The following is a 20,407-nucleotide window of genomic DNA, read 5'->3' on the forward strand; positions in this document are numbered from 1 at the left end:
CTCAGAGCGAACTCAAGCTTGACTTGACTCACTTTCGTTTTCAGTTGAAGCGCCGATCAAGACGGACAGACGGGGAGGCCGGACGGAGGCCGGACTGACGGAGGAGACGAAGGTATCTCTTTTGAGCCTAACTCCAACGTTTGAGACGACTTTCAACGCCGTCGTCGAGGCGTTAAGCGTCTGACACTCTGCCAGCGTCGCTGTCAATGCGCGCGCCGCTTTGTTTCGAGCTTTAGTCGGCTTGTGTGTGATAAAATCACGTTAGTAATCAATTGCAAGTCCAACAGCCAAGACCATACAGACGCCTTAAGAGTTGTCTGAATAAAAACAAAAAAAAAAAGAAACAAAATATAACAAATAAATTTAAAACAAAATACAAAAGACAACCCGAAAAAGAAACACTTTAAAAACAACAAAAACCAAAATATTGAAAAAACGCGTATGTATTTTGCGTGGTGATATTTGCTTATCATTGTTATCGTTATCGAAATTTTATGCAACAACAACAACAACAACTATAATAAACAACTGCAACAATAACAACAACAACATTAACGACACCAATAAACAAAAACAACAGCAAGTGGAAAATCTGCTGGCATTACAAAATACAAAAAATATTCCAGAAATAATTCAACAACAACAACAACAACAACTGCATCAAATCAAAACAACAACAATTTCATCAAATTTTCATTTTTTTTTTTGTTTTTTGTAATTTTTTTCTGAATTTCATTTTATTTATATTTTTTTTTTTTTTTTTTTTTTTTGCTGTGTCACAAAATTTTGCACATTTCTGTGAAAAATAAAATCAACAAATTTTCGCACTAAAAAAAAAAAACAACAAACAAATAAAACGCATTGTAATCGCGAGTGTTTTAACTGTTTTTTAAAAATTCCAATTTTTTTACAATTGTTTTTGCCATTTCTTCACTTATGAATTGTTTAGCCAGTGATTCGGCCAACCAGATTCCATTCATTCCAGTTAAAACTGTGGATTGCTCTGCCTTTAAAAGTTTTTTTGCGCGAAATCGTTATTAAGAACATCTCAGTATTTTGGAGTTTTTGCCGGTTCCCATTTAAGATTCATTCAAATGACATTTGTATTCCAAACTTGTCATGAATAGTTTAATGAGTTCTAGAATCTAGCAGGAAACGAAATGGAGAATCATTTTGTACATGGACTTTTGCCGGTTAATTGAATGATTTCTTTACTTATGAGGAAATCTCTGATATTAGTGCTGTCCATCAGGCGATCAATCATTTGGTCAGTGAGTCAATTAGCCAGTCAAAGGCTCTCTGCAGCAACTTGGCTATAGGATGGCATAACGAAATACCAAAATGTTTTTTTTTTTGGTAACTAGTTAGTCGTTTAGTTAAATTAGTTAACATCTAAACAATATAGGTTTCTAGCCAAGAGGGGGTGAGGCTGTTGGCTATAGATAGACACCAAAAATGGGGCGTAAGTGCCAAATTCAAATGAAAACAAAGATGAAGAAACACACAAGAAAACGAGGTCCAAAGAGGGAGGGAGACAAGTGAGAGTGAGAGCAAAGAGTATAGACGAACCGGCAGACCGATGACATAATCTTTTATGGTGAACTTTTGCTTTTACTTTTTGTGTTGTTCGATTTTTGAGCAATTGTCATAACTGATTACCAACATTGATCACTCCGATCACTCCAAACACTCTGATCACTTGCGGCAAACGTTCAATGACTTGACAAATTCAATTCTGCCACCAATCAGCTGGCATATATAATCATATTTTAGCATATGGCATTGAGTTTTTCCTCACCCCTCGGCTAAAACTGATCATGTCCATGTCCGTTCGTGTCGTAATCGTAATAAAACCCACCAAAAAAAAAAAAAAAAAGGGAAAAATATAGTAATAATAACACAAGGCAGGAGGCATTTTGCAACTGTTTCGGTTTTTGTTGTTTTTTTTTTTTTTTGGGGAGTGGCATTAAAAAATTGACACAGCAAATGACTTGGCAAATACTTATTAGACAGTTTGTTCCTCCTATCACCTCTTCCCCTCCCTCCTATTTCATCTAACCATCAGCACGCTTTTTCCTCTTTATTCCCCCCCTGTATCTGACAAAATGAAGTGTTTAAAAGAGTTTTGATTTTTTTTTTTTTTTTCTGTTTTTTTCTAATCGCTTCCTGTCATGCAGATAGACTTTATGATTTTCCAACTAAAAACCTCTTATCTTAGCAACAATTGCAATTGCAATTAAGAGCGAACGAATGAACAAATGAACAAACGGTAGCGGCAAACATTGCGTATGAGTAATACAAATAGATTGCAAATATTTTCGTTTTTCGATTGTTAGGCAGGCCTTGATTAGTGAATTCAATTGAAATATATATATATATATTAACGCAATTACTTAATGATATCTGCTAAATTATTATAAACAAATGAACATTTATAGATCTGCAAATGGATTTAGATATATATTCATTTAACAGAAGGTAAAAGGCTTAGTTAGTCGCTTTCAATTTCATAATAGAAGTTTAATTTGGAAAGACATGTAAAGACATATGTAAATATATTTCAAATATCAAAAAGTTAGTTCTTATCAAGTCCATTAAGTATAGAAACGAGATTCAACTAGCTATCGACAAAACTATAGAGTATATTTTGAAATTATCAAATGAAAAGTTACTTTAGCTAAAAAAATAAGCAAAACTATCAAAAGATAATAAACCTTTTCTAAGATAAAGTCAAGTATCCACTTAAAGCATTATGATTTAGACAATCTCATATAGAATTTTTCTAGCCAAGTTCAATCTGATTTCGACCATTAACTATATATCATATCACAGTGTCATTAGTTATTCCATTTCCTTTCTCAAGGCAAACTTTTCAAATTACTGACTATGGGGAACAATAAGCTTTGGAATCGGAATGTATATACACCTATATATATATATATATCTCATTCACATTCTTGATTCGTATGAATTGCAATGAAACTCAAGTGCTTCTCATATTAGCTAAATCAAAGTCTAATAATTGCAAATTGTTAAAATTCTTAATTGCATAATTAGAGAAGAGTCGATCTCTTAGTTAGCACTTGATGAAAGAATTGAAATTCCAATATAATTATATATTTTATTGGCTAATAGCAATTAAAATGGGAGTCTCTCTCTCTATCTCTCTCAACTATCTCTCTCTGTATTTTTCTTACTTGTCTTTTGTTTGTCTTTTCTACACTTTCCTGTTAACTCTTTCTCTTTTTGTGGCTCTCTCATGATGAATTTCTTTAAACAAAAGCCCAGCTTGAAAGCTTACACACAGACATTACTATATACATATATCTATATATATATATATATATATATATATAGATATACTACACATGTATACAAATTTGTTGTTTCGGTTGACGCCTGACGCTGACGTCGGCGTTCGTCAGTTTGTTTGGGGCTGTCCAAATAAAATTACATAATTTCATTTTGTTGTTGTTGTTGCTGCTGTTGCTGCTGCTACTTGTGGTGATGTTATTGTTGCTATTATTGTTGTTGTTGTTGTTGCCTGTTTCCACATTGTATTATTAACATTACTTTTACGTCCAACATTCATGATGTTGAATATTTCAACTTAAAATAAGGCCTTAGAATGACAGCGTAAAAACCAAAAATCCCGAAATATTGAAAAAACCAATAAAACAAAAAGGAAACAACAAATTGTTCACATAAATGTATGGGCGTATACTTATATACATATGTATATATAGAAATAAATTAGTTGTAAATTTGAAAATAAAACATCATGTTGCTGTGGCATCATCATCAAGGTCGAGCGACCTTTATAACTTTTGGTTAAACATGTCTATTAATTAGTATGCAACTATTTGTCCCTCTCTCTCTCTATCTCTCTCTCTCTTTTTCTCTCTTTCAGAAACAGCAACTGTAATCGAAATCGAAACCCAAAACCGAAAGCAAACACCTACAGAAACAGAAACAGATACAAAATGAGACAACCAAGCAGACAGCAAATTTTCACGCTGACCCTATGCAGCGCCATTTGTCTGATCAGTGCCATTCCCTTGCCCCAACCCCAGCCGGCTGGCAATCAGGAACTGGATGTACTGCAAATTCCCTTGGCCAATGGCAAGGTGAGTCTCCCTGTGACCAATGTGGAGGTTATCTACCTTTGCATATTGGTTATACCAATGTATAGAAAGGGCAATAAACTGACCCCCCATGAGAAATATTTGATCTAATCTAGAGTTGAAGTTTTGCACTCCGTGTATCTAAAAGTGATTAAAGAGTGCTTAGCACAAGGTCATATGGTTAGTTAGCGGTTTCTTACGTTTTAGAGGCGGATACCTTTTTCAAACCCATCAATTGATTAATTTTATGGTATACCTACATGATGAAGTCGTCCAATTCAGCGCCACCATAAAGATCATAAAATATTCTTGAAAGTTACAATCAATTTTCATGAGTCCCATAAAAAATTTGAAATAATTTCCCAAAACTATATATCATTAAATCAGTCAGTTAGACGTCAATGCGGTTTTCCATTATGTGACATTATGATGATGTATGTAAGAATGTTTATTTACCGCTTTTATATATCGTATAGATCTGGCAAACATTAACCAACAGGCTTTTATAACTTGTTACCTTTTGTATTTGTTGGGGTTCTAGGCCCTTTCAGTAATCAAATAAGGTAGCGCGTGTTGGCCTTTTGTGTGCTACCTATTTGCATCACAAATTTGCACTTGAATGAGTAACATCGTTTGCGTTTTACTCAAGCAACCAAGCAACCCGCACCGCCCCCACTACTCCTACAAAACAAAAACTTCCTTTTACTTTCGAATGGTTTGTTGCTGCGGCATCAACTATAACAACCATGGGCAAAATGCAGGTCTTGGGGTCTCTATGCCGTGTGGAACTTGCCTGACCAGATCAACACAAATCTCACAGATCGCTCAGACCAGTTGCAAGGAAGTTGGCACACTTGGCTGGCTGACTGGCTGGCTGACTGGCTGCCTGTTACCTGTTTCCTTGGCCAGATTTGAGTGACTTTTTCGTTTTTGGTGGTTGTCTCGTTTGGGTGTTGGCCACGCCGCCTCAAACCGGACTCTCTGTCTTCATGTGGCTTGTGTGCAGTTCATGTTGGGCAAGCAGTTTATTACTTAATTGCAATTCGAAAGAAATTCAATTCCCAATTCGCAATTCACCACATTTCAACTACAATTTCGATTCGAAAAAGTTTCCATTTTCAACTCAAGTTTTCGTTTTCAACATGCGACATTGTGCTTAACAATTAACACCTAGGTCAACAATTAATTGTTTGTTAATTTCTTGACCAAAAGCAAAAATTATGAACTTACCCAGTAGCATATGAACTCGAAGTAGCCACAATGGTTGCTTTCTCTTCGGCAATCGCTTTTGGCTGAAACCCTTACTTCCTTATTTGGAGATGGCACAAAAAAGTATTCGATTATTTAACAAGAAGAATCTATCGAAATTGTTAGCATTTGAATAAGGGTAGTAATTAGGGTTGTTAATTGTCTTGACCTCATTTGGCCAAGGTCTCTTGATAAATCAGTTAGTTGATTGTCAGTTAATTAATCTTAATGATTTATGAGAAGAAAAAATCCTATAAATTAAATGAAAATATATATCGTTTGCCCAGACACTTTCTGATTTAGAGAATTTCCATGTGAAAGATGGGAAAGTGTTTAGTCAGTGAATCTGAATGTTGGCATAAAGTTGAATGATGTACATGGCTTTGTGTTTTTAGAGAGTCCAACTGTCTTTAGGTCTATATAGATTCATAAGTTAGTCACAGATGTAATATAGTAGGCAATTCTATGGTATAATATGAATCAGCTCCCACACAAACATTTTATTTGACTATGTTTGTTTATAATTAAAGCCAAAAGAAAGCAAAAGCGTTCAAAGCATTTTTGTAACGATCGTTGCTCAATTGGTAAACTAGGTCAATATTTTGTAGGCCACAAAACACTCTGTAAACGGCGATGACAACGATGACGATCAATTTTATTTCTTCTTTACCTCTTTACTCTTCTGCTTCATCTTTTTTTTTTTTTTTTTTGTTGTTGTTGTCGTTTTTTTTTTTGGGGCTACCCCCCGCAAATAATGATGATGTTCATATGTATGTATGTAGGAGATTTATACTATGCATTTGGACCACGACCACGACGCTTCTTTGCCATCTCACTTACTGATGTTGATGTTCAGCTTACCGTGTTGACGTGCCTTGCGCCATAATTCATTTAACTACCAAAATACATACAGACGTGCGGGATGACAATGAGATGCGATGAGATGAAAGAGCAACCAAAGAGAAAGAAAGCAACAAAAAAAAAAAAACTATTGACAGTTTTGCCAAAGCGATGTCAACTGCAATGAATGGATAGATGGATGGATGGTTGGTTGGGCAGATGGACGAACCTTCATGCAAACTAGTACATACATTCATACTTACATTCATACATATGTATGTGTATTCAAAGCCAAGTTATATAAGACATTGAACCATATTTCAAACACCGAATAGTGAATGTTCTCTACTTAAAAACTATTGAAATTTAATTCATAGATATTTCTTTACATAAATTCTAAAAAAATTTATTAAAATTGGCAACTTGATTGAATGTTTATATGGAGTTTCCGATAAGCTAAGATCAGTTAGATGGATTTAGGCAACTTTTTTTTATTAGAAATTTTAAGAAATCGTTTAAAAAAGCCAATTAAATGCAAAGTGTTTGTATATTAGCTCTATCAACTAACTTGAGTTGATGAATTTCCCACGAGAAAAGATTTGTACAAAGTAGTTTATGCAATTAATTTAAATGTCTTCAAATTAGCAATGAATCGCATTGATATATAGACAGTAATTTGCTGGTGTATTAACTACGTTTGGCACAAATTTCAAAATTTTCAAAAATGTTTTCGTTGTTTTTGCTGTTTGGTTTGGTTTGGTTTAATAATTGATGAGTTTTGTGGCAAAACTCATTTGTTGGCAAACTGTGTCGTTGTGTCTGGCTCTAATAGAGCAACACACAAAAACCAATTTCCTATCCGCACAAAAATTTTTGGATTCCCCATCTCAAGTTATGTGTGTGTGTGTGCGCGTGTGTGTGAGGCTTATGTAAAGTTTGCCATCTCTGTCATACATATCACGCATACGCCACATTGTCAATAGCAATTTGTTGCTGGCTCTTACTGTTGTTAGCTGCTGCTGGCAATTTGCTGGTAGCTGCATTTTTTGTCATTAAATCAAACTGCAATCAGTTTTTCAACTTGTTACTGTCTCGCACATACATTTTCTGAGGGTACCTACATTTGAGCAGAGTTAAAGAAATAATTCGTGTGTATTTATTTATTTTGCACATTTGGTATTTTAATGTTAATATTATCTACAACTGGCTCTTTATCTCACACTCCTTTTTTCTATCTCTTTCTATCCACAAGTGTTTCATTTCTTAAATTTAATGAATTCAATTCGAGTTAGTTTTTCGTTGTGGTAAATTGCTAATTTAATTGTGTCGCGTATTTTTTATTAGTTTTTTGTTGTGGCTTTTTTTGTTTTTGAACAAGGTTTTGAGCTGCTAAACAACTGAAGCTTAAGGCTTATAGCATTTGAATACCCTCTAAATTGGTCTATGAGAAAAAGCATATTAAACTTCAAGTGTTTAAAGAAATATTTTGTGAATATATATAGGAAATTTCATTTTGATTTCAAATCCTTTGACTTATTATTATACTGCATGTAAAATGGTTAAACCTGGGATCTAATCTACCAATGGTCACTTAAATTTAGTATACACCGCAGTGGGTGTGTCTTAAAACATAAATCTAACAACTTTAATTATAAACTTAGTGAATTTTTTCATTATTCACTTTAAAAAGTGATTAAAGCATGCTTTAAGCCGAAAAAGAAGGTTGAACTAACCTTCACATCGTTCACGAAGTTGGCTAACAAAGGCTTGTCTTCAGATTAGAATTTCATTTGGTCAATATTCAATATCAATTGCCAATTTTAGATACCAAGCATAGAATCGTTTGTTTTACTTATGGATATTTATTTCAGTGCCGGATTACCCATATAGCGGGACGATCCTCGCGTTTTAAGAGGCAACACACTTTCAGAGCAAAAGAAGCTGTTAAAAGATCTTTAGTCACTGAATATTTGATTGAATATAAATTATATTAAAAACTTCTAGAAGTTCTTAAATGTCCTAAACATAGTTTGAGAAAGATATGAAGATTGAGGAAAGGATTAAAAAGTTCTCAAAGAAATGATTCCCAATTTTGTCTTAATTCGACTTCAGTTTAATGAATTAAAGGGTCATTGCTGGCATAAACTAGTGTAATAAACCAGTTTAATAGGTTGAAAGGTCATTTTTGGTATGAACTAGTGTAAGAAATAAGCCAATCCCAGTCCTCTGTAGATGAGTTGTCTAAGTGACCCAGTCATTCTGGGCAACTTTCGTCTAAGCCAAAGGCCTTAGTTGCCAGTGCTTGTAAAATATAGTTAGGTTGATAGTTTACAACTATATCCCAAACTTATAATAATAATAATAAATAAGCCAATCAGCAGTATTCTAATTGCATTGCATTGTCTTGGCCATAGCTAATTTAGCCTTTCAAATACAGGGTATATAAGATACACCAAACAGTTGCCAATGACGAAGCCTACTTAATTTATATGCATGTTAAGATACCAAGCAAATTTTTGCACGTACATACATACAGAGAGAATCCGGGTCCGGCAATTATTACTAGAAGATATAATTATCTGTACCTTGAGAGGAGTCATTTATAGATCTGCATTCTGCGTTGATTATTAGTCTTGGATCGAACAAGTTCTCTTTTGAAGCGTTTTGTTCTATATATTTTTTGGACCCAATCCTGATACTGGATACTCCATGCATAAAAAGACAATCTATAGTCGGACTTTGTATCAATAATTTATGCATTTATCGAATCTAGTTTCGTACTTTAATTGGTTGTCGCTGATTGCTTTGGGGTTTTTTTTTCTTTTTATTTTTTTATCTCTCTGACAGTAATATGTGGTATTTTATATTAAGTTAAAGTCGATTTAAGTTGGTTAAGGTCAAGGCAATTTAAATATTATATATGTATATATGTATGTGTGCGTCTGTCTGAGAGTTTTTTTTTTTTATTATTATTTTACTTTATTTTAAACCTATCATAAAACGTTTCAACAAAGCGAATTTCATCGGATCAGGGTGCGGTATTAGAGATGATAGCGTGATCGTGTCTAAGATACCTACAACTTGGTCGATTCTACCAAAGGGTATCTTATCAGATTCATAATGAATATGGGTATATGAGTATACATGGGTGTCAGTGTCAGTGTCTTTTTGCCTAAGATGCTTCTTCCGTCATTTTCTTTGTTCGTTTTATTACTTATATTGTAAATTTGCCAACTGCTGCTGATTAAAATTCACAACAATAACTTTAATGACGTTGCCATTCGCCTCCTGGACTTGAACTCATTTGAAATTCATTAAGATGTCTCCAATAAAAACGTAACTTTTGTTGCCTCAAGAGTTGCCACTTTGTGTCTCTCTGTTTGCTCCCATCTTTCCCTTTTATTTTTTTTTTATAATATTCCAAACAATTGTCGCACACTAAACTGACATGGCGACACACCGACAGACTTAAGTATGATGGATACTCCCTCCCGGACAGAAGAAGCCAAAACACAACAACATTACAGTAGAAGAGAACAATGAAGAGAAATGTGAACGATGATGATGAGGAGGAGGAGGTAAGGAGCCTCTCCGGGTATCCAGTTTGTTGGCAAAAAGTTTCATAATCATCATCATTATCATCATCATCCTAGTCGCCTGACTTCCGCTCGCTTGTAAAAGTAACTTCCGCACTGACTTTTGAGTCAATTAAACACTGCACCTCCAACTACTATTACTTATACAGGTACGTGCTACTCGTACCTAGAGGTATTAACTCACTGAAAAAGCACTGAACAGTAGTGAACTCTCAGCTGAATGGAGCCAAGGCGGAGTGAGTAAACTCCATTCATTTGCCTTTAAATTGTTTTTGAATGATGCAAAACACTTTTGTTTCTCATCATTTTTGCAATTAAAAAATGCCAGTTTGTCATTTGTCAAATGCAGGTTGAATTATTATTATCCATTTAATCTCTATTAAATTTTACAAATTTCAGATTTCCTAATATTTATCTAAATGACTTTAGTTTTCCTTACTCCTTGACTATAAGTTTAATTTAGATGAAGTTTTCAGTGATTCCTTAAAATGCAAAAACCGGAGAAGGACATATTTTTCTAACGTTTATCATAAGCTCATTCTCTTAGACTTACAATGAAAACATATTGTCTTTGAAATATAGTGATTTTTTTTTTTTTTTTTTTGAGTTTCTGAATGATGAAAGGATGATCAAATAACCGAAACAAATGGAGTCCTTCCTATATCAATATCGACAATTTAATCGGCTCAAAAAGGTTTCAAGAATTTCATTACAATTTAAAAGAATTTATTACAAATGTTTGGAAAGGATAAATCAATGATCGAAACTGAAGTAGTTCTTTTACCATATACAATCTTTATCTTTTGGTCTTTTCCAATGGTTTGCTAACCTTGTGTTTCTCTCAGTGTATACCTGGAAAGGTAAAACTTGTTCAATTGTTCAAGTGTTGATGCTACTTATAGTATTATTAGATTGTGCTGCCTGCCCAACTTGCATCTTGACAATTGTTACAACTACAACAAAAAGATGAAGTGATTGTTGCATGCCAAGTGACTCGTGCTGTTGATTGACCAAGTTGTGTCTATGTGTGTGTGTGTTTCTCTGCCTACTTCTTCTACTTCTCCACCACCCCCGAAAAATGCAATTTGAACATTTATTGTGCAATATTTTCTTAGCTTAACTTAACGTTGTTGTCGCTGGCAATTGCCCATTAACATGAACAACATTTCTGTTAAGTCATTTCGGGTATTGGGCCTGGGATGGACATGAAGTGGAAGCTGTGCCAAATGTTGCAAACAGGCAAAACCGCCCACCGCCATCAGCGAATAATGCCTTGAGGCCATTTAATGGTGTAGGAAAATCAACGAATGGTAAAAGTGAACGCAGACAAGTTGCTGCACCTAACAACAGCAATTGCAAGGGCAAAAAGAAAAACAAAAAACAGCAACCTTACCCTTTAATTCCCTGCTGAGATTCACATCTGAATCCAACATTGAAATCATCCAAAAGTTCCACGATAATCGTTTTGATTATCAATTCTAAAGCTGATAAAAGCTGATCACTCCAGATTTAGATAAACTGACAACAGTAGAGGATCTACCGGGGGTTGAAATCTGTCTTGGCCATGGCCATTTCGTTGCCAGCCCATGTTTTGGCCATCAGTGTGAGGCTTCCTTTTGGGGGTTAATGACAAGTCGGAATGACAACCGCAACAGAAATTACAATTTACACTTGAAACTTGATTACACAAAATGACAGAGAAGACGGCAACAGATCAGCAGACAGATATGCAATTCAAAACAGATGAAGAAAAGACCCACCAACAGCACCACCAGCACCACCGCCAACTCATTGTCTGAAGTGAAAGTTTGTCAATTTTGTTTGCAAAGTTGTTTTGTTTTTCGGTGTGTAATTTTGTTTATTATTATATTTTTGTTTTGGGGGAGAAAAAGATTGCCAGGGGAGTGGCGCATTACTTTTGGTCTGACTTGTGTTCGATTGTCTTTTGTTTCACTGCCAAAAGATTATGTAAGAGACTTAATACTAATTTGCTTTTCTTTTTGCATTTGTTTTGCAGGAAATCGATGTGCTATCACTTGGGGCCAAAGATCAAGAACAATTGATAGCCGATCGGAACAAACGAACAATTGGATTGCTACGTGAACTATTCCCCGATATAACAAAGGTATGTAATCATGGCTTATAATGTGACCCCGTCCCAGTATGAAAAACGAAAACAAGAAAACAAGAAAAACAGAGAAGGCATCAAAAAAGTCGCCACTCTCTGTACTAGCCCCCGTTCCTTCTCTCTGTCATAGTCTCCCCCTTTTTCGTCTTTCAATCGTTTATCCTTGAGGTGTACAATTAGAGGTTTAGCTAAATGAAAAGATAATGCCAATCATACATCTACATACATGTACATATGCTTGGGCCTCTGCTGGTCTGTGTGTTCATTCTACATAGGAAATCAATACCCAAATCAATCGTCTAGTCAATAATGTCTTGCAACGCGTTGGGCCCGTTGTCCTGGGCACGGTGCTGAATCCGGCATTTGACCGAGGCACTAGAATCGGAGGACAGCAACATCTTAATGATAATGATAATGAGAATAATGATGATGATGATGATGATGGTGATGCTAAAAAAGGCAGTGATAAGGACTATGAGAGCCTGCCGGATGAGTTGACTGACTTTAAGCCTGATAACGATTTCGAAACCACATCTCTGGATTGATACAATCGACACCAAAAAAAAAACGATCATATAAACACAAATTAGATATACATACTAAATGTATAGAAATATTTTTTTCAATATTGTTTTTTTTTTTTTATTTTTTGGTTTGCTATTTTATATAATAATTTGTTTTCTTTGGCACTGCAATCGGTTTTTAGCCACAAATGCATGAAATCCCTTAATGTATGCAAATGTAAAAGCTTTAGTAAGTGCACCCTTAATGTTTTACCCACCCCGAACACGCCCCCCAAACCACCGGGCCAAGCCCCGGACACGATGCCACTTTTCAGCCTTTCATGCATGTTAACAAATAGAGACCTCCTCCTCCCCTTACCCAGCCACTTAGCCCCTTTAACCACACACCAAGTCAGCCACGAACACCACTACCAGCACCACCACCACTACAAGAACAACAACAACTACAATCACAAACAACAAACAAATTGGCCAAATCAATCAGATAATTAAAGATACATGTACATACACATATTTCTATGTATGTATGTATGTGTAGGTAAGCAAAAAGAAAAGAAAACATATCAATAGCAGCATCATCAGCAACAACAACAACAACAAGAGCATCTCTCATCATGGACGCACCACCAATATACAACAACAACAACAACACCATGACCAATGTCCAATGTCATCCTCATGGAAAATCAATGAACAAACAAAATTTTCCACACAACTTCATCAATGTATCTGTGTCTGTCTCTCTGTTCAATCTGTAGGAAATCGACTCAATAGTTAATCGCATTATAGCCCAAGTAATACGAGTTGCCGGCCCCGGTTTACTTAATAGCATATTGAGCGGAAATCGTGGCGCAGCTGGCGGTGGTGGCGGACGTAGTACCACGCCGTCCAGTGATTTCGATGCCGATTTCGATGATGATAGCTTTGGCGATGATGATGATGATAATAATGCTTCTTCCTCATCATCATCTGCGAATGGTGGTGTTGGTGTTAACAGCTCCACCACCACCGCCGGCTTACCAACCACAGCTGGTGATGAGAGTTCAAGGGTTAAAATTGATTTGCCCACCTTTGCGCCAGATGCTGATTCAACTGCTGATAATAAAGTGAGTGCGCGTGAAAGCCTAACAAATGTTGCATCTTCATTATTAGAAACGACAACAACAACTACAATCACCTTAAAAAGCTCCCCTAGTCCCAGTTCCATAGAAGACGAAGTGTCTACTTCTCTTGCTCCTGTTCCTGCTCCTGTTTCTGCTCCTGTTCCTGATCCTGCTCCCATTATATTGACTCGTATCTTAGAGTCAACAGCAAATGCAACAACAGCAACTGCAACAACAACAACAACCACCACCACCACCACTACTGAAAATCCCCCACCGTTACCCACCACCACCACCACCAATTCGAATATCTCGAATAGCATTGACATCGATGAACCACAATTGCTTACAATAATAGCCGATATCAATCGTTTATTAAATTCTACCAATTATTTTATTACAACCAGAGATAATGTAACAGCAGCAGCAACAGCAACAACAACAACAACAACCATGGCCCCAGCAACAACAATAGCAACAACACCAACAATTGACAACAATATCATTACAAAATTATTGCCAGTCTTTGATTGATCAGAAATCAATCAATATATCCATACAAATCCTTCCATTCCATCAGTAGAGTTTAGAAAACGAGAAAGAGAAGAAAAAGAAACAAGAAACTTGCAAGGATTTGCGCCAACAACAGCAACGACAACAACAATATCAATAGCAACAACCACACAATAACCACAGAACAATTACAATTACACAAATCCTAAAAAAACAAAAAAAACAAAAAACAAAGAAAACAACAAAAAAAGGAGATAACTATATATAAAAAATAGAGGCGTCAGCTAACTAAAACATATATGCACCCACATTTCCCACTCTTCATTCCCATTTAAATCAATTGATTTCCGAAATTAAATTCAATACATTTCCACTACACTGTGAGAAATTTATTCAATATTCGGTTCAGCAGTTTTCTGTCCTTTCCAAGAAGGTAACACATACGTTTGTGGTAACATTTCCTAGGGAAAGAATGGATTTGGAATACTTCTAAACGGTTCAAAAGTTCTCCAAAACGAAACCGAAAGAACCCTTAACCGTTTGCCCATCGATTCTTCTCTGTGTGTGTCTCTCTCTTTCTCACTCTCTCACTTCAACATTCATTTATGCATACAACATTTCAGCAAATTATCTGATGTAGACGTAGTATATCCTAGTATATCCCATTGTATGTATGTATGTGACCCAGTAGCGAGATACCCTGTCCTTCACTCTACTCTGACAAACAAAACTCAATCACTCAAGTAAACTAATCTACCACTCTCCCACACCAATTTATGCACCATCCAAACCAATCGAAACGAAACCCAATTGAAATCAAAAACCAAAAACCCAAAAACTCAATTGGTTGCCAACCAAATGAAATACTTTGGTTGTTGTAGCAAATCGATGAGCAGGCGAATCGCATCATATCCAAACTGTTGCGCACCCTTGGACCCACAGTGCTACGTACGGCTATTCAGGGCAATAGTGCCAATGCGGCACGCACCAACTTCGATGCTGATTTCGATGACGATGATGATGATAGCACCAAGGGTGACAGCACTAGCTCTGGCTCCAGCTCCAGCAGCAGCAGCAGTGATAGTGGCACTCGTGTGACCATTGAGTTGCCCACATTTGAGCCCGATGATGACAATGAAGTGGATGCCGTTGACAAGAGCAGCACCTCCACCACCACAACAACAACCGAATCATCTTAGAAGACGTTTGGCAGGATGGCACATGAAAAGTGCGTTTGTAAATTTGCTACAACAACTAAATGATGATCAAAATCAATTAAATGAATTGGCTTTATATCAATTTTCTTAACAAATTTTTACAGCACCATCACCAACAACAACAACAACAACACAACCACCACCACCACCAACAACCCAACCACCAACATCAACAACAATTTTAGCAACAAGCACAACAATCTGAACAATTGCAATATGTTTATTAATTGCCAAACGAAATTTGTTTTAATGTGCTGTTTACAACACTGGTTTTCAGCACACCATACACAACACTGTTCTATACATACATTTGGCCCACTCTCACTCTCGCTCTCTTTCTATCTGTCACTCTCTTTGACTGTTCTGCTAACTGTCTCATTCTTTCGCTACTTCTTGCCTATTTCACTCCCTCTATCTCTCTCCCATTCTCTACTCCTTTTTCCTCTGTCACTCATACGCACTGTCTCACGTTCTTTTTTTTTTTGTTTTGGTAACTATACAAAATGTTTTCTTTTAGGTTATTAGGTGTTTTTATACATTTTAAATATATTGTATTAGATTTTGTAAGTGAATATTTTGTTGTTGAAATAAACGAAAAATGTAACGAAAGAAATTTCAGTAAATTTTTTTACACACACGTACATATGTGGGTGTGTATACACATATATTTTCGATATCTATAAGAATGTTCATATATAATGCTCTCATCTATATACACTCTGGTAGTCAGACAAAGAAGGCACTACATAAGCTTTCGCCCTTTATATATCTCGCTCGCTCGCTCGCTCATTCGCTCACCAATACAAATTTGAGATATTCTATCTACTTCTCTCTCTCTCTCTCTCTCTCTCTCTCTCTCTCTCTGTCTGTCTCTCTCGCTATCTCGTACTCGTATCACTCATTGCCCACTTGTGATCGCTCGATTATAAAGAAACAAAAACAAAAGAGTCGAAATAGGGACATCAAATCTGTAGAGTCCTGTAACTTAACCGAAGATCAACCAAGACAAAACTTAATGTATCTCTGTGTAGATGTTATATCTAGATGATCCAAGAACCGATCGAAAAAGTTTACAGTTTCTCGCCTCTTACTTAATTTCGCTGCAACGCTTGTTTTTTTATTGCGTGCAACATTGGCTTCAATTTTAATATTAATTTTCAACTTTTTATTTTATTTTCCCCTCTATTACCTGTTGTTTGATCTCTTTTGTTTATTTTGTATCTTTTTCTCTTTATTTTCATGTTCCATTAAACAAAATATAAAACAAAAACAAAAAAAAAAAAAACGATAAAATAACCAATTACAAAACTGCAAAATGTTGTAATCACAAAATTAAAATGCAATTTAAATAATAAAAATTATAAAACACAAAAAAAAAACAAATTACATAAATTGAAACAACAAACAAAATGTATACAAAACTACATTCGAAACGCATTTGTGCACGTGCATTAAAAAACTCATCAATATCAAATTAATCGATAAACACCAAAAATCGACCAAACAACAAAAATCGATCGTGCAAATGTCCTAACCTAACCTCATTGATCGACGCCTCAAAACACACACACACACACACATACACATACACGCAACACACAACACACAAACACACCCTACGCCAAATCCTCCGCTATGCCTTATGACCTAATTTTCTCCTACTTCACTTTTATCCACTTCCTTCCACCTATCCCTTACCTATCCTTACCCCACCACTTCCACTTCCCACACAAAAATTGCAAATAAATCAAACCACAAAATTCAAAATTGAAAACAAATCCAAACGAAACGAACTGAAAAACCCCAAAAAACCGAACAGAACGGCGCCACCGATACACAAATCGATTTATCGGCCATTAACAAACAACTCGAGGAAACCATTCGTGTGGCCCGACAGGTTAAGGAGGCAGAAGCCGCTGCTGCAGCAGCCTCCTCCGCCTCATCACCCATTGCCCAGGCCCCCATTCCCCTAAAGTCCAATGAACCCATCCAGTTGAGTTTCAACAATGAGTTGCCCTCGGTGAATGTAGCCGGTTCTGGATCCGCCACAGACGTAAAGGCGCTGAGCACAAACGATTTACAATTATCGGAATCGAAATCGCCAGCTATCGATGAATTGACTCTGGATTCGGCTGAAGAAACAGCCGATTTAGATGATCGTAATAAGAGGTAAGTAAACTTCCCCCCCATCATAGAAACCTAAACACAATATACAGACATTGAATTGGCAAATCAAATTTAATCTCCAGTGTTAATCACTGCCGATAATAACTATAACGATCTGATCCCGATTTCTGTAATCTCTGTCGATTGATTTTCAATATATTTGAAGAAAATCGATTGAGAATAAGAATAATTGAAAATGAATCCAAAAATACTCAACTAATTTGACACTTTCCTTCACATCTTACCACCCACCTTCTCCCATCAACAAACATTAAACAACACCACCAAATAACACAACTGTACCACAACCACAACCACACAACATCAACCAATGCTCGTGGAATCGAACCGAAAACCAACACATAAAGTAATCTATTCAAAAGGTTCCTAAGCTTTGGCGGTGCAGGTCTAGCTGGTGGCTCCAGCGGCGGTGGTGCCGGAGCATCGCCCAGCGGCAATAGTTTGGGTGCTGGCGGCTCAGGCAACTTTTTGCTGGATGTGGTGCGAGTAAGTACCAAAAACTAAACAGTAAATCCAATGAATTGATCACATTCTCTCTGTATCTGTCTCTCTCTCGATCTGTCTAGCTATTCTCGGGTAGTGTACAAACACAACAGGGAGATGAGGCGGCCAACAGTGTGGGCGGTGGTGCAAGCAGCAGCAGCAGCACGGACGACACCGATGCCAGTGGCGATAGCCAACGTACAGCTGATGGCTATACTGAGGGCATTCCCGGCCCTGTGACGCGTCTGGTTGTATTGGCCAATCGTGGACTGGCCAATTTGGTGCAGGACTTGATATTGGTAAGCTTTTGGTCTATCGAAATATGATCACTTATCGGATTCGAAATCGATTAATCATCTTTTTGTTTTAGCGTGTTGCCGCAACCAGCGAGAAGTTTGTCAACTTTAAGGCCAAATTGATAACGGCGTTGATTTAGGCTGCAGCGGAAATCACTAACCCATACATACCGCTTCCTGGCCACGCCCTCGCCGCCGCCCTCACGTTTTTAGTCAAGTGAAATTCAACTGTACAGAGTCAAACTATAAAAAAATCTCAAAGTTCTTCTCGCTCTTGCTTTCTCCACTCTCTCTCTCTCTCTCTCTCTCTCTCTCTCTCTCTCTGCCTCTGTCTCTGTCTATATCTCTCTCTGTTTCTCTCTTACTGAACATACACGACCCCCAGACACACACCCACACATACACATTACCCACACACACACACCCACACACAATAATTTTCTATTTTGGCAATGTAAAAAAGAAAAATTTTAACATTTTTTTAGTAAATTTTACAAAACAAGATACAAAAAAAAAAAAAACAAAAGAATTTTAATTAGTAAAATAGACACAATAAAATTTTTTGTAACCAAAAAAAAAAAAAAAAAAAAAAACAAAAAACAAAATGAAAATCAATAAAAAAATTTATTTATTTTTTTGATACGAATAAGAGTCGAAAAAAAAAAACGAACTCGGAACGTCCCAAAAAGTCTCCTATTGCTCTCCCTCTCTCTCTTTTTCACTTTCTCACTCATTGCATCTCCTTCTCTGCGCTATCCACATTTCTTTTGTAAATAATAATTATTTTTTTGTTACTGCCGCCCCCCTTGATATGCATATCTATATATATATACCCCATCTCTAGCTATATCTGTCCCTCAAATATTATTTTTTTTTTTTGTGATGAGAAAAAACAAGAACAAAAAAGAAAATCAAGTAAAAAAATCAATGACTGTGGTGTTTTATTTACTATTATTTTTAATTATTATAAACAAATTATGTAGCTGAAAATGATGATGATGATGATGAAGAAGAAGAAAACACATGTGTTGAAAAATATCGTAACTAGATAACGACAATATATACTATATCAAATCGTGAATTGTTCTCAATTTCATAAATTTTGTTTTTCAAGTTTTCGGTAATTGTTTTTCAAGATACATATATATAAAATACTTTTAACTACTTTTATTCCCTTGCCTTATTTTGGTTTTTGCAGATAATTTTATTTTTTTTTATACAAATCATACATAGATATATAATTTCTCCGTTTTTGTTTGTTTTTAGTTTTCTGAATTCTTCATTTATCAATTAACTTAAGTGAATTGTGTTTTTTTTTTTTCATGAGTTTTTTTTTTTTGTTTGTTTGTTTTTTATGTTAGCGTATAAGCAAATTTCTGAACAACGTGTGTATAAAAATAAATCAAAATTCTTAATTTTAAAACATTCAAAATAAACAACAATAATATGTAGTTTCAATATAACAAAAAAAGGTCCTTATAATCGGGCGATGAACGATATTTGCAGATTGGGCTAGATTTTGCGATAACGATTCATTAAAAATATATTGAAATTCAATTATTTCGAATCAGAGATTCTCTTTTTATAGTCTCTTTTTAGAATTTCGATTCAGAGATTCTCTTTTTAAAGTCTCTTTTTAGAAATTGGCGAAAATACAGTCTAAGGAAAATACAAAGTTTATTTTGAAATATTTCAAATATTAAAACAAAACTGTTGAGAATCGGCTGAAAATTTACAGCATTACAGATTCACAAAGTCATATATTTGAGATATTTTCGTTCAATTTCTAACCGATTTCAAAATGTTATATCACAATTCAACATACATACATACATATATTAAAATGGATGTTTGAATAAATTAATTTCAACCCGATTTGAAAACAAAAAACATTATAATAGTTATCGAGATTTAAAATATAACTTGATTATTAGTGTGACTAGCATTAAAATAAGTTTTCAGTGTTTGGGTTGAATCCGATCCGGCCCTGACAAGATAGGCCCATAGACCAGAGATTCTTCGGCCTCTGCCAATGGAAATGTTCTGCCTCTTGGGGATTGGGTAATTCAGTCCATGTAAATGACTGGCCAATGGGAAGAGAACAGAGAGAACACTCAGAGGGCAGCTTGGACATCGCAATAGGTGGCA

The 20,407-nt window shown here is 35.7% G+C and overlaps 1 protein-coding gene across 5 annotated transcripts; it reads left to right on the forward strand.

Moving 5' to 3' along the window:
• Nucleotides 1–279: 279 nt before the first annotated feature.
• LOC137586533 (uncharacterized) lies at nucleotides 280–19,187 on the forward strand. Of its 5 annotated transcripts, XM_068302616.1 has the most exons (8): nucleotides 280–439; nucleotides 3,621–3,710; nucleotides 3,911–4,127; nucleotides 11,826–11,933; nucleotides 17,113–17,462; nucleotides 17,828–17,966; nucleotides 18,047–18,262; nucleotides 18,334–19,187. In XM_068302616.1, exons 3-8 carry the CDS (start codon nucleotides 3,984–3,986, stop codon nucleotides 18,397–18,399), a joined length of 1,023 nt encoding a protein of 340 aa, XP_068158717.1. In that variant the 5' UTR covers nucleotides 280–439; nucleotides 3,621–3,710; nucleotides 3,911–3,983; the 3' UTR covers nucleotides 18,400–19,187. The 5 variants fall into 5 exon arrangements, with proteins under 5 accessions (XP_068158717.1, XP_068158716.1, XP_068158718.1 ...); XM_068302615.1 differs by lacking the exon at nucleotides 3,621–3,710; XM_068302617.1 differs by lacking the exon at nucleotides 3,621–3,710 and having other exon boundaries at nucleotides 17,843–17,966.
• The last annotated feature ends 1,220 nt before the right edge of the window (nucleotides 19,188–20,407 follow it).

Source organism: Drosophila tropicalis, unplaced genomic scaffold (genome assembly GCF_018151085.1).
Source record: "Drosophila tropicalis isolate 14030-0801.00 unplaced genomic scaffold, ASM1815108v1 contig_158, whole genome shotgun sequence".
Classification (NCBI taxonomy): Eukaryota; Metazoa; Arthropoda; class Insecta; order Diptera; family Drosophilidae; genus Drosophila; species Drosophila tropicalis.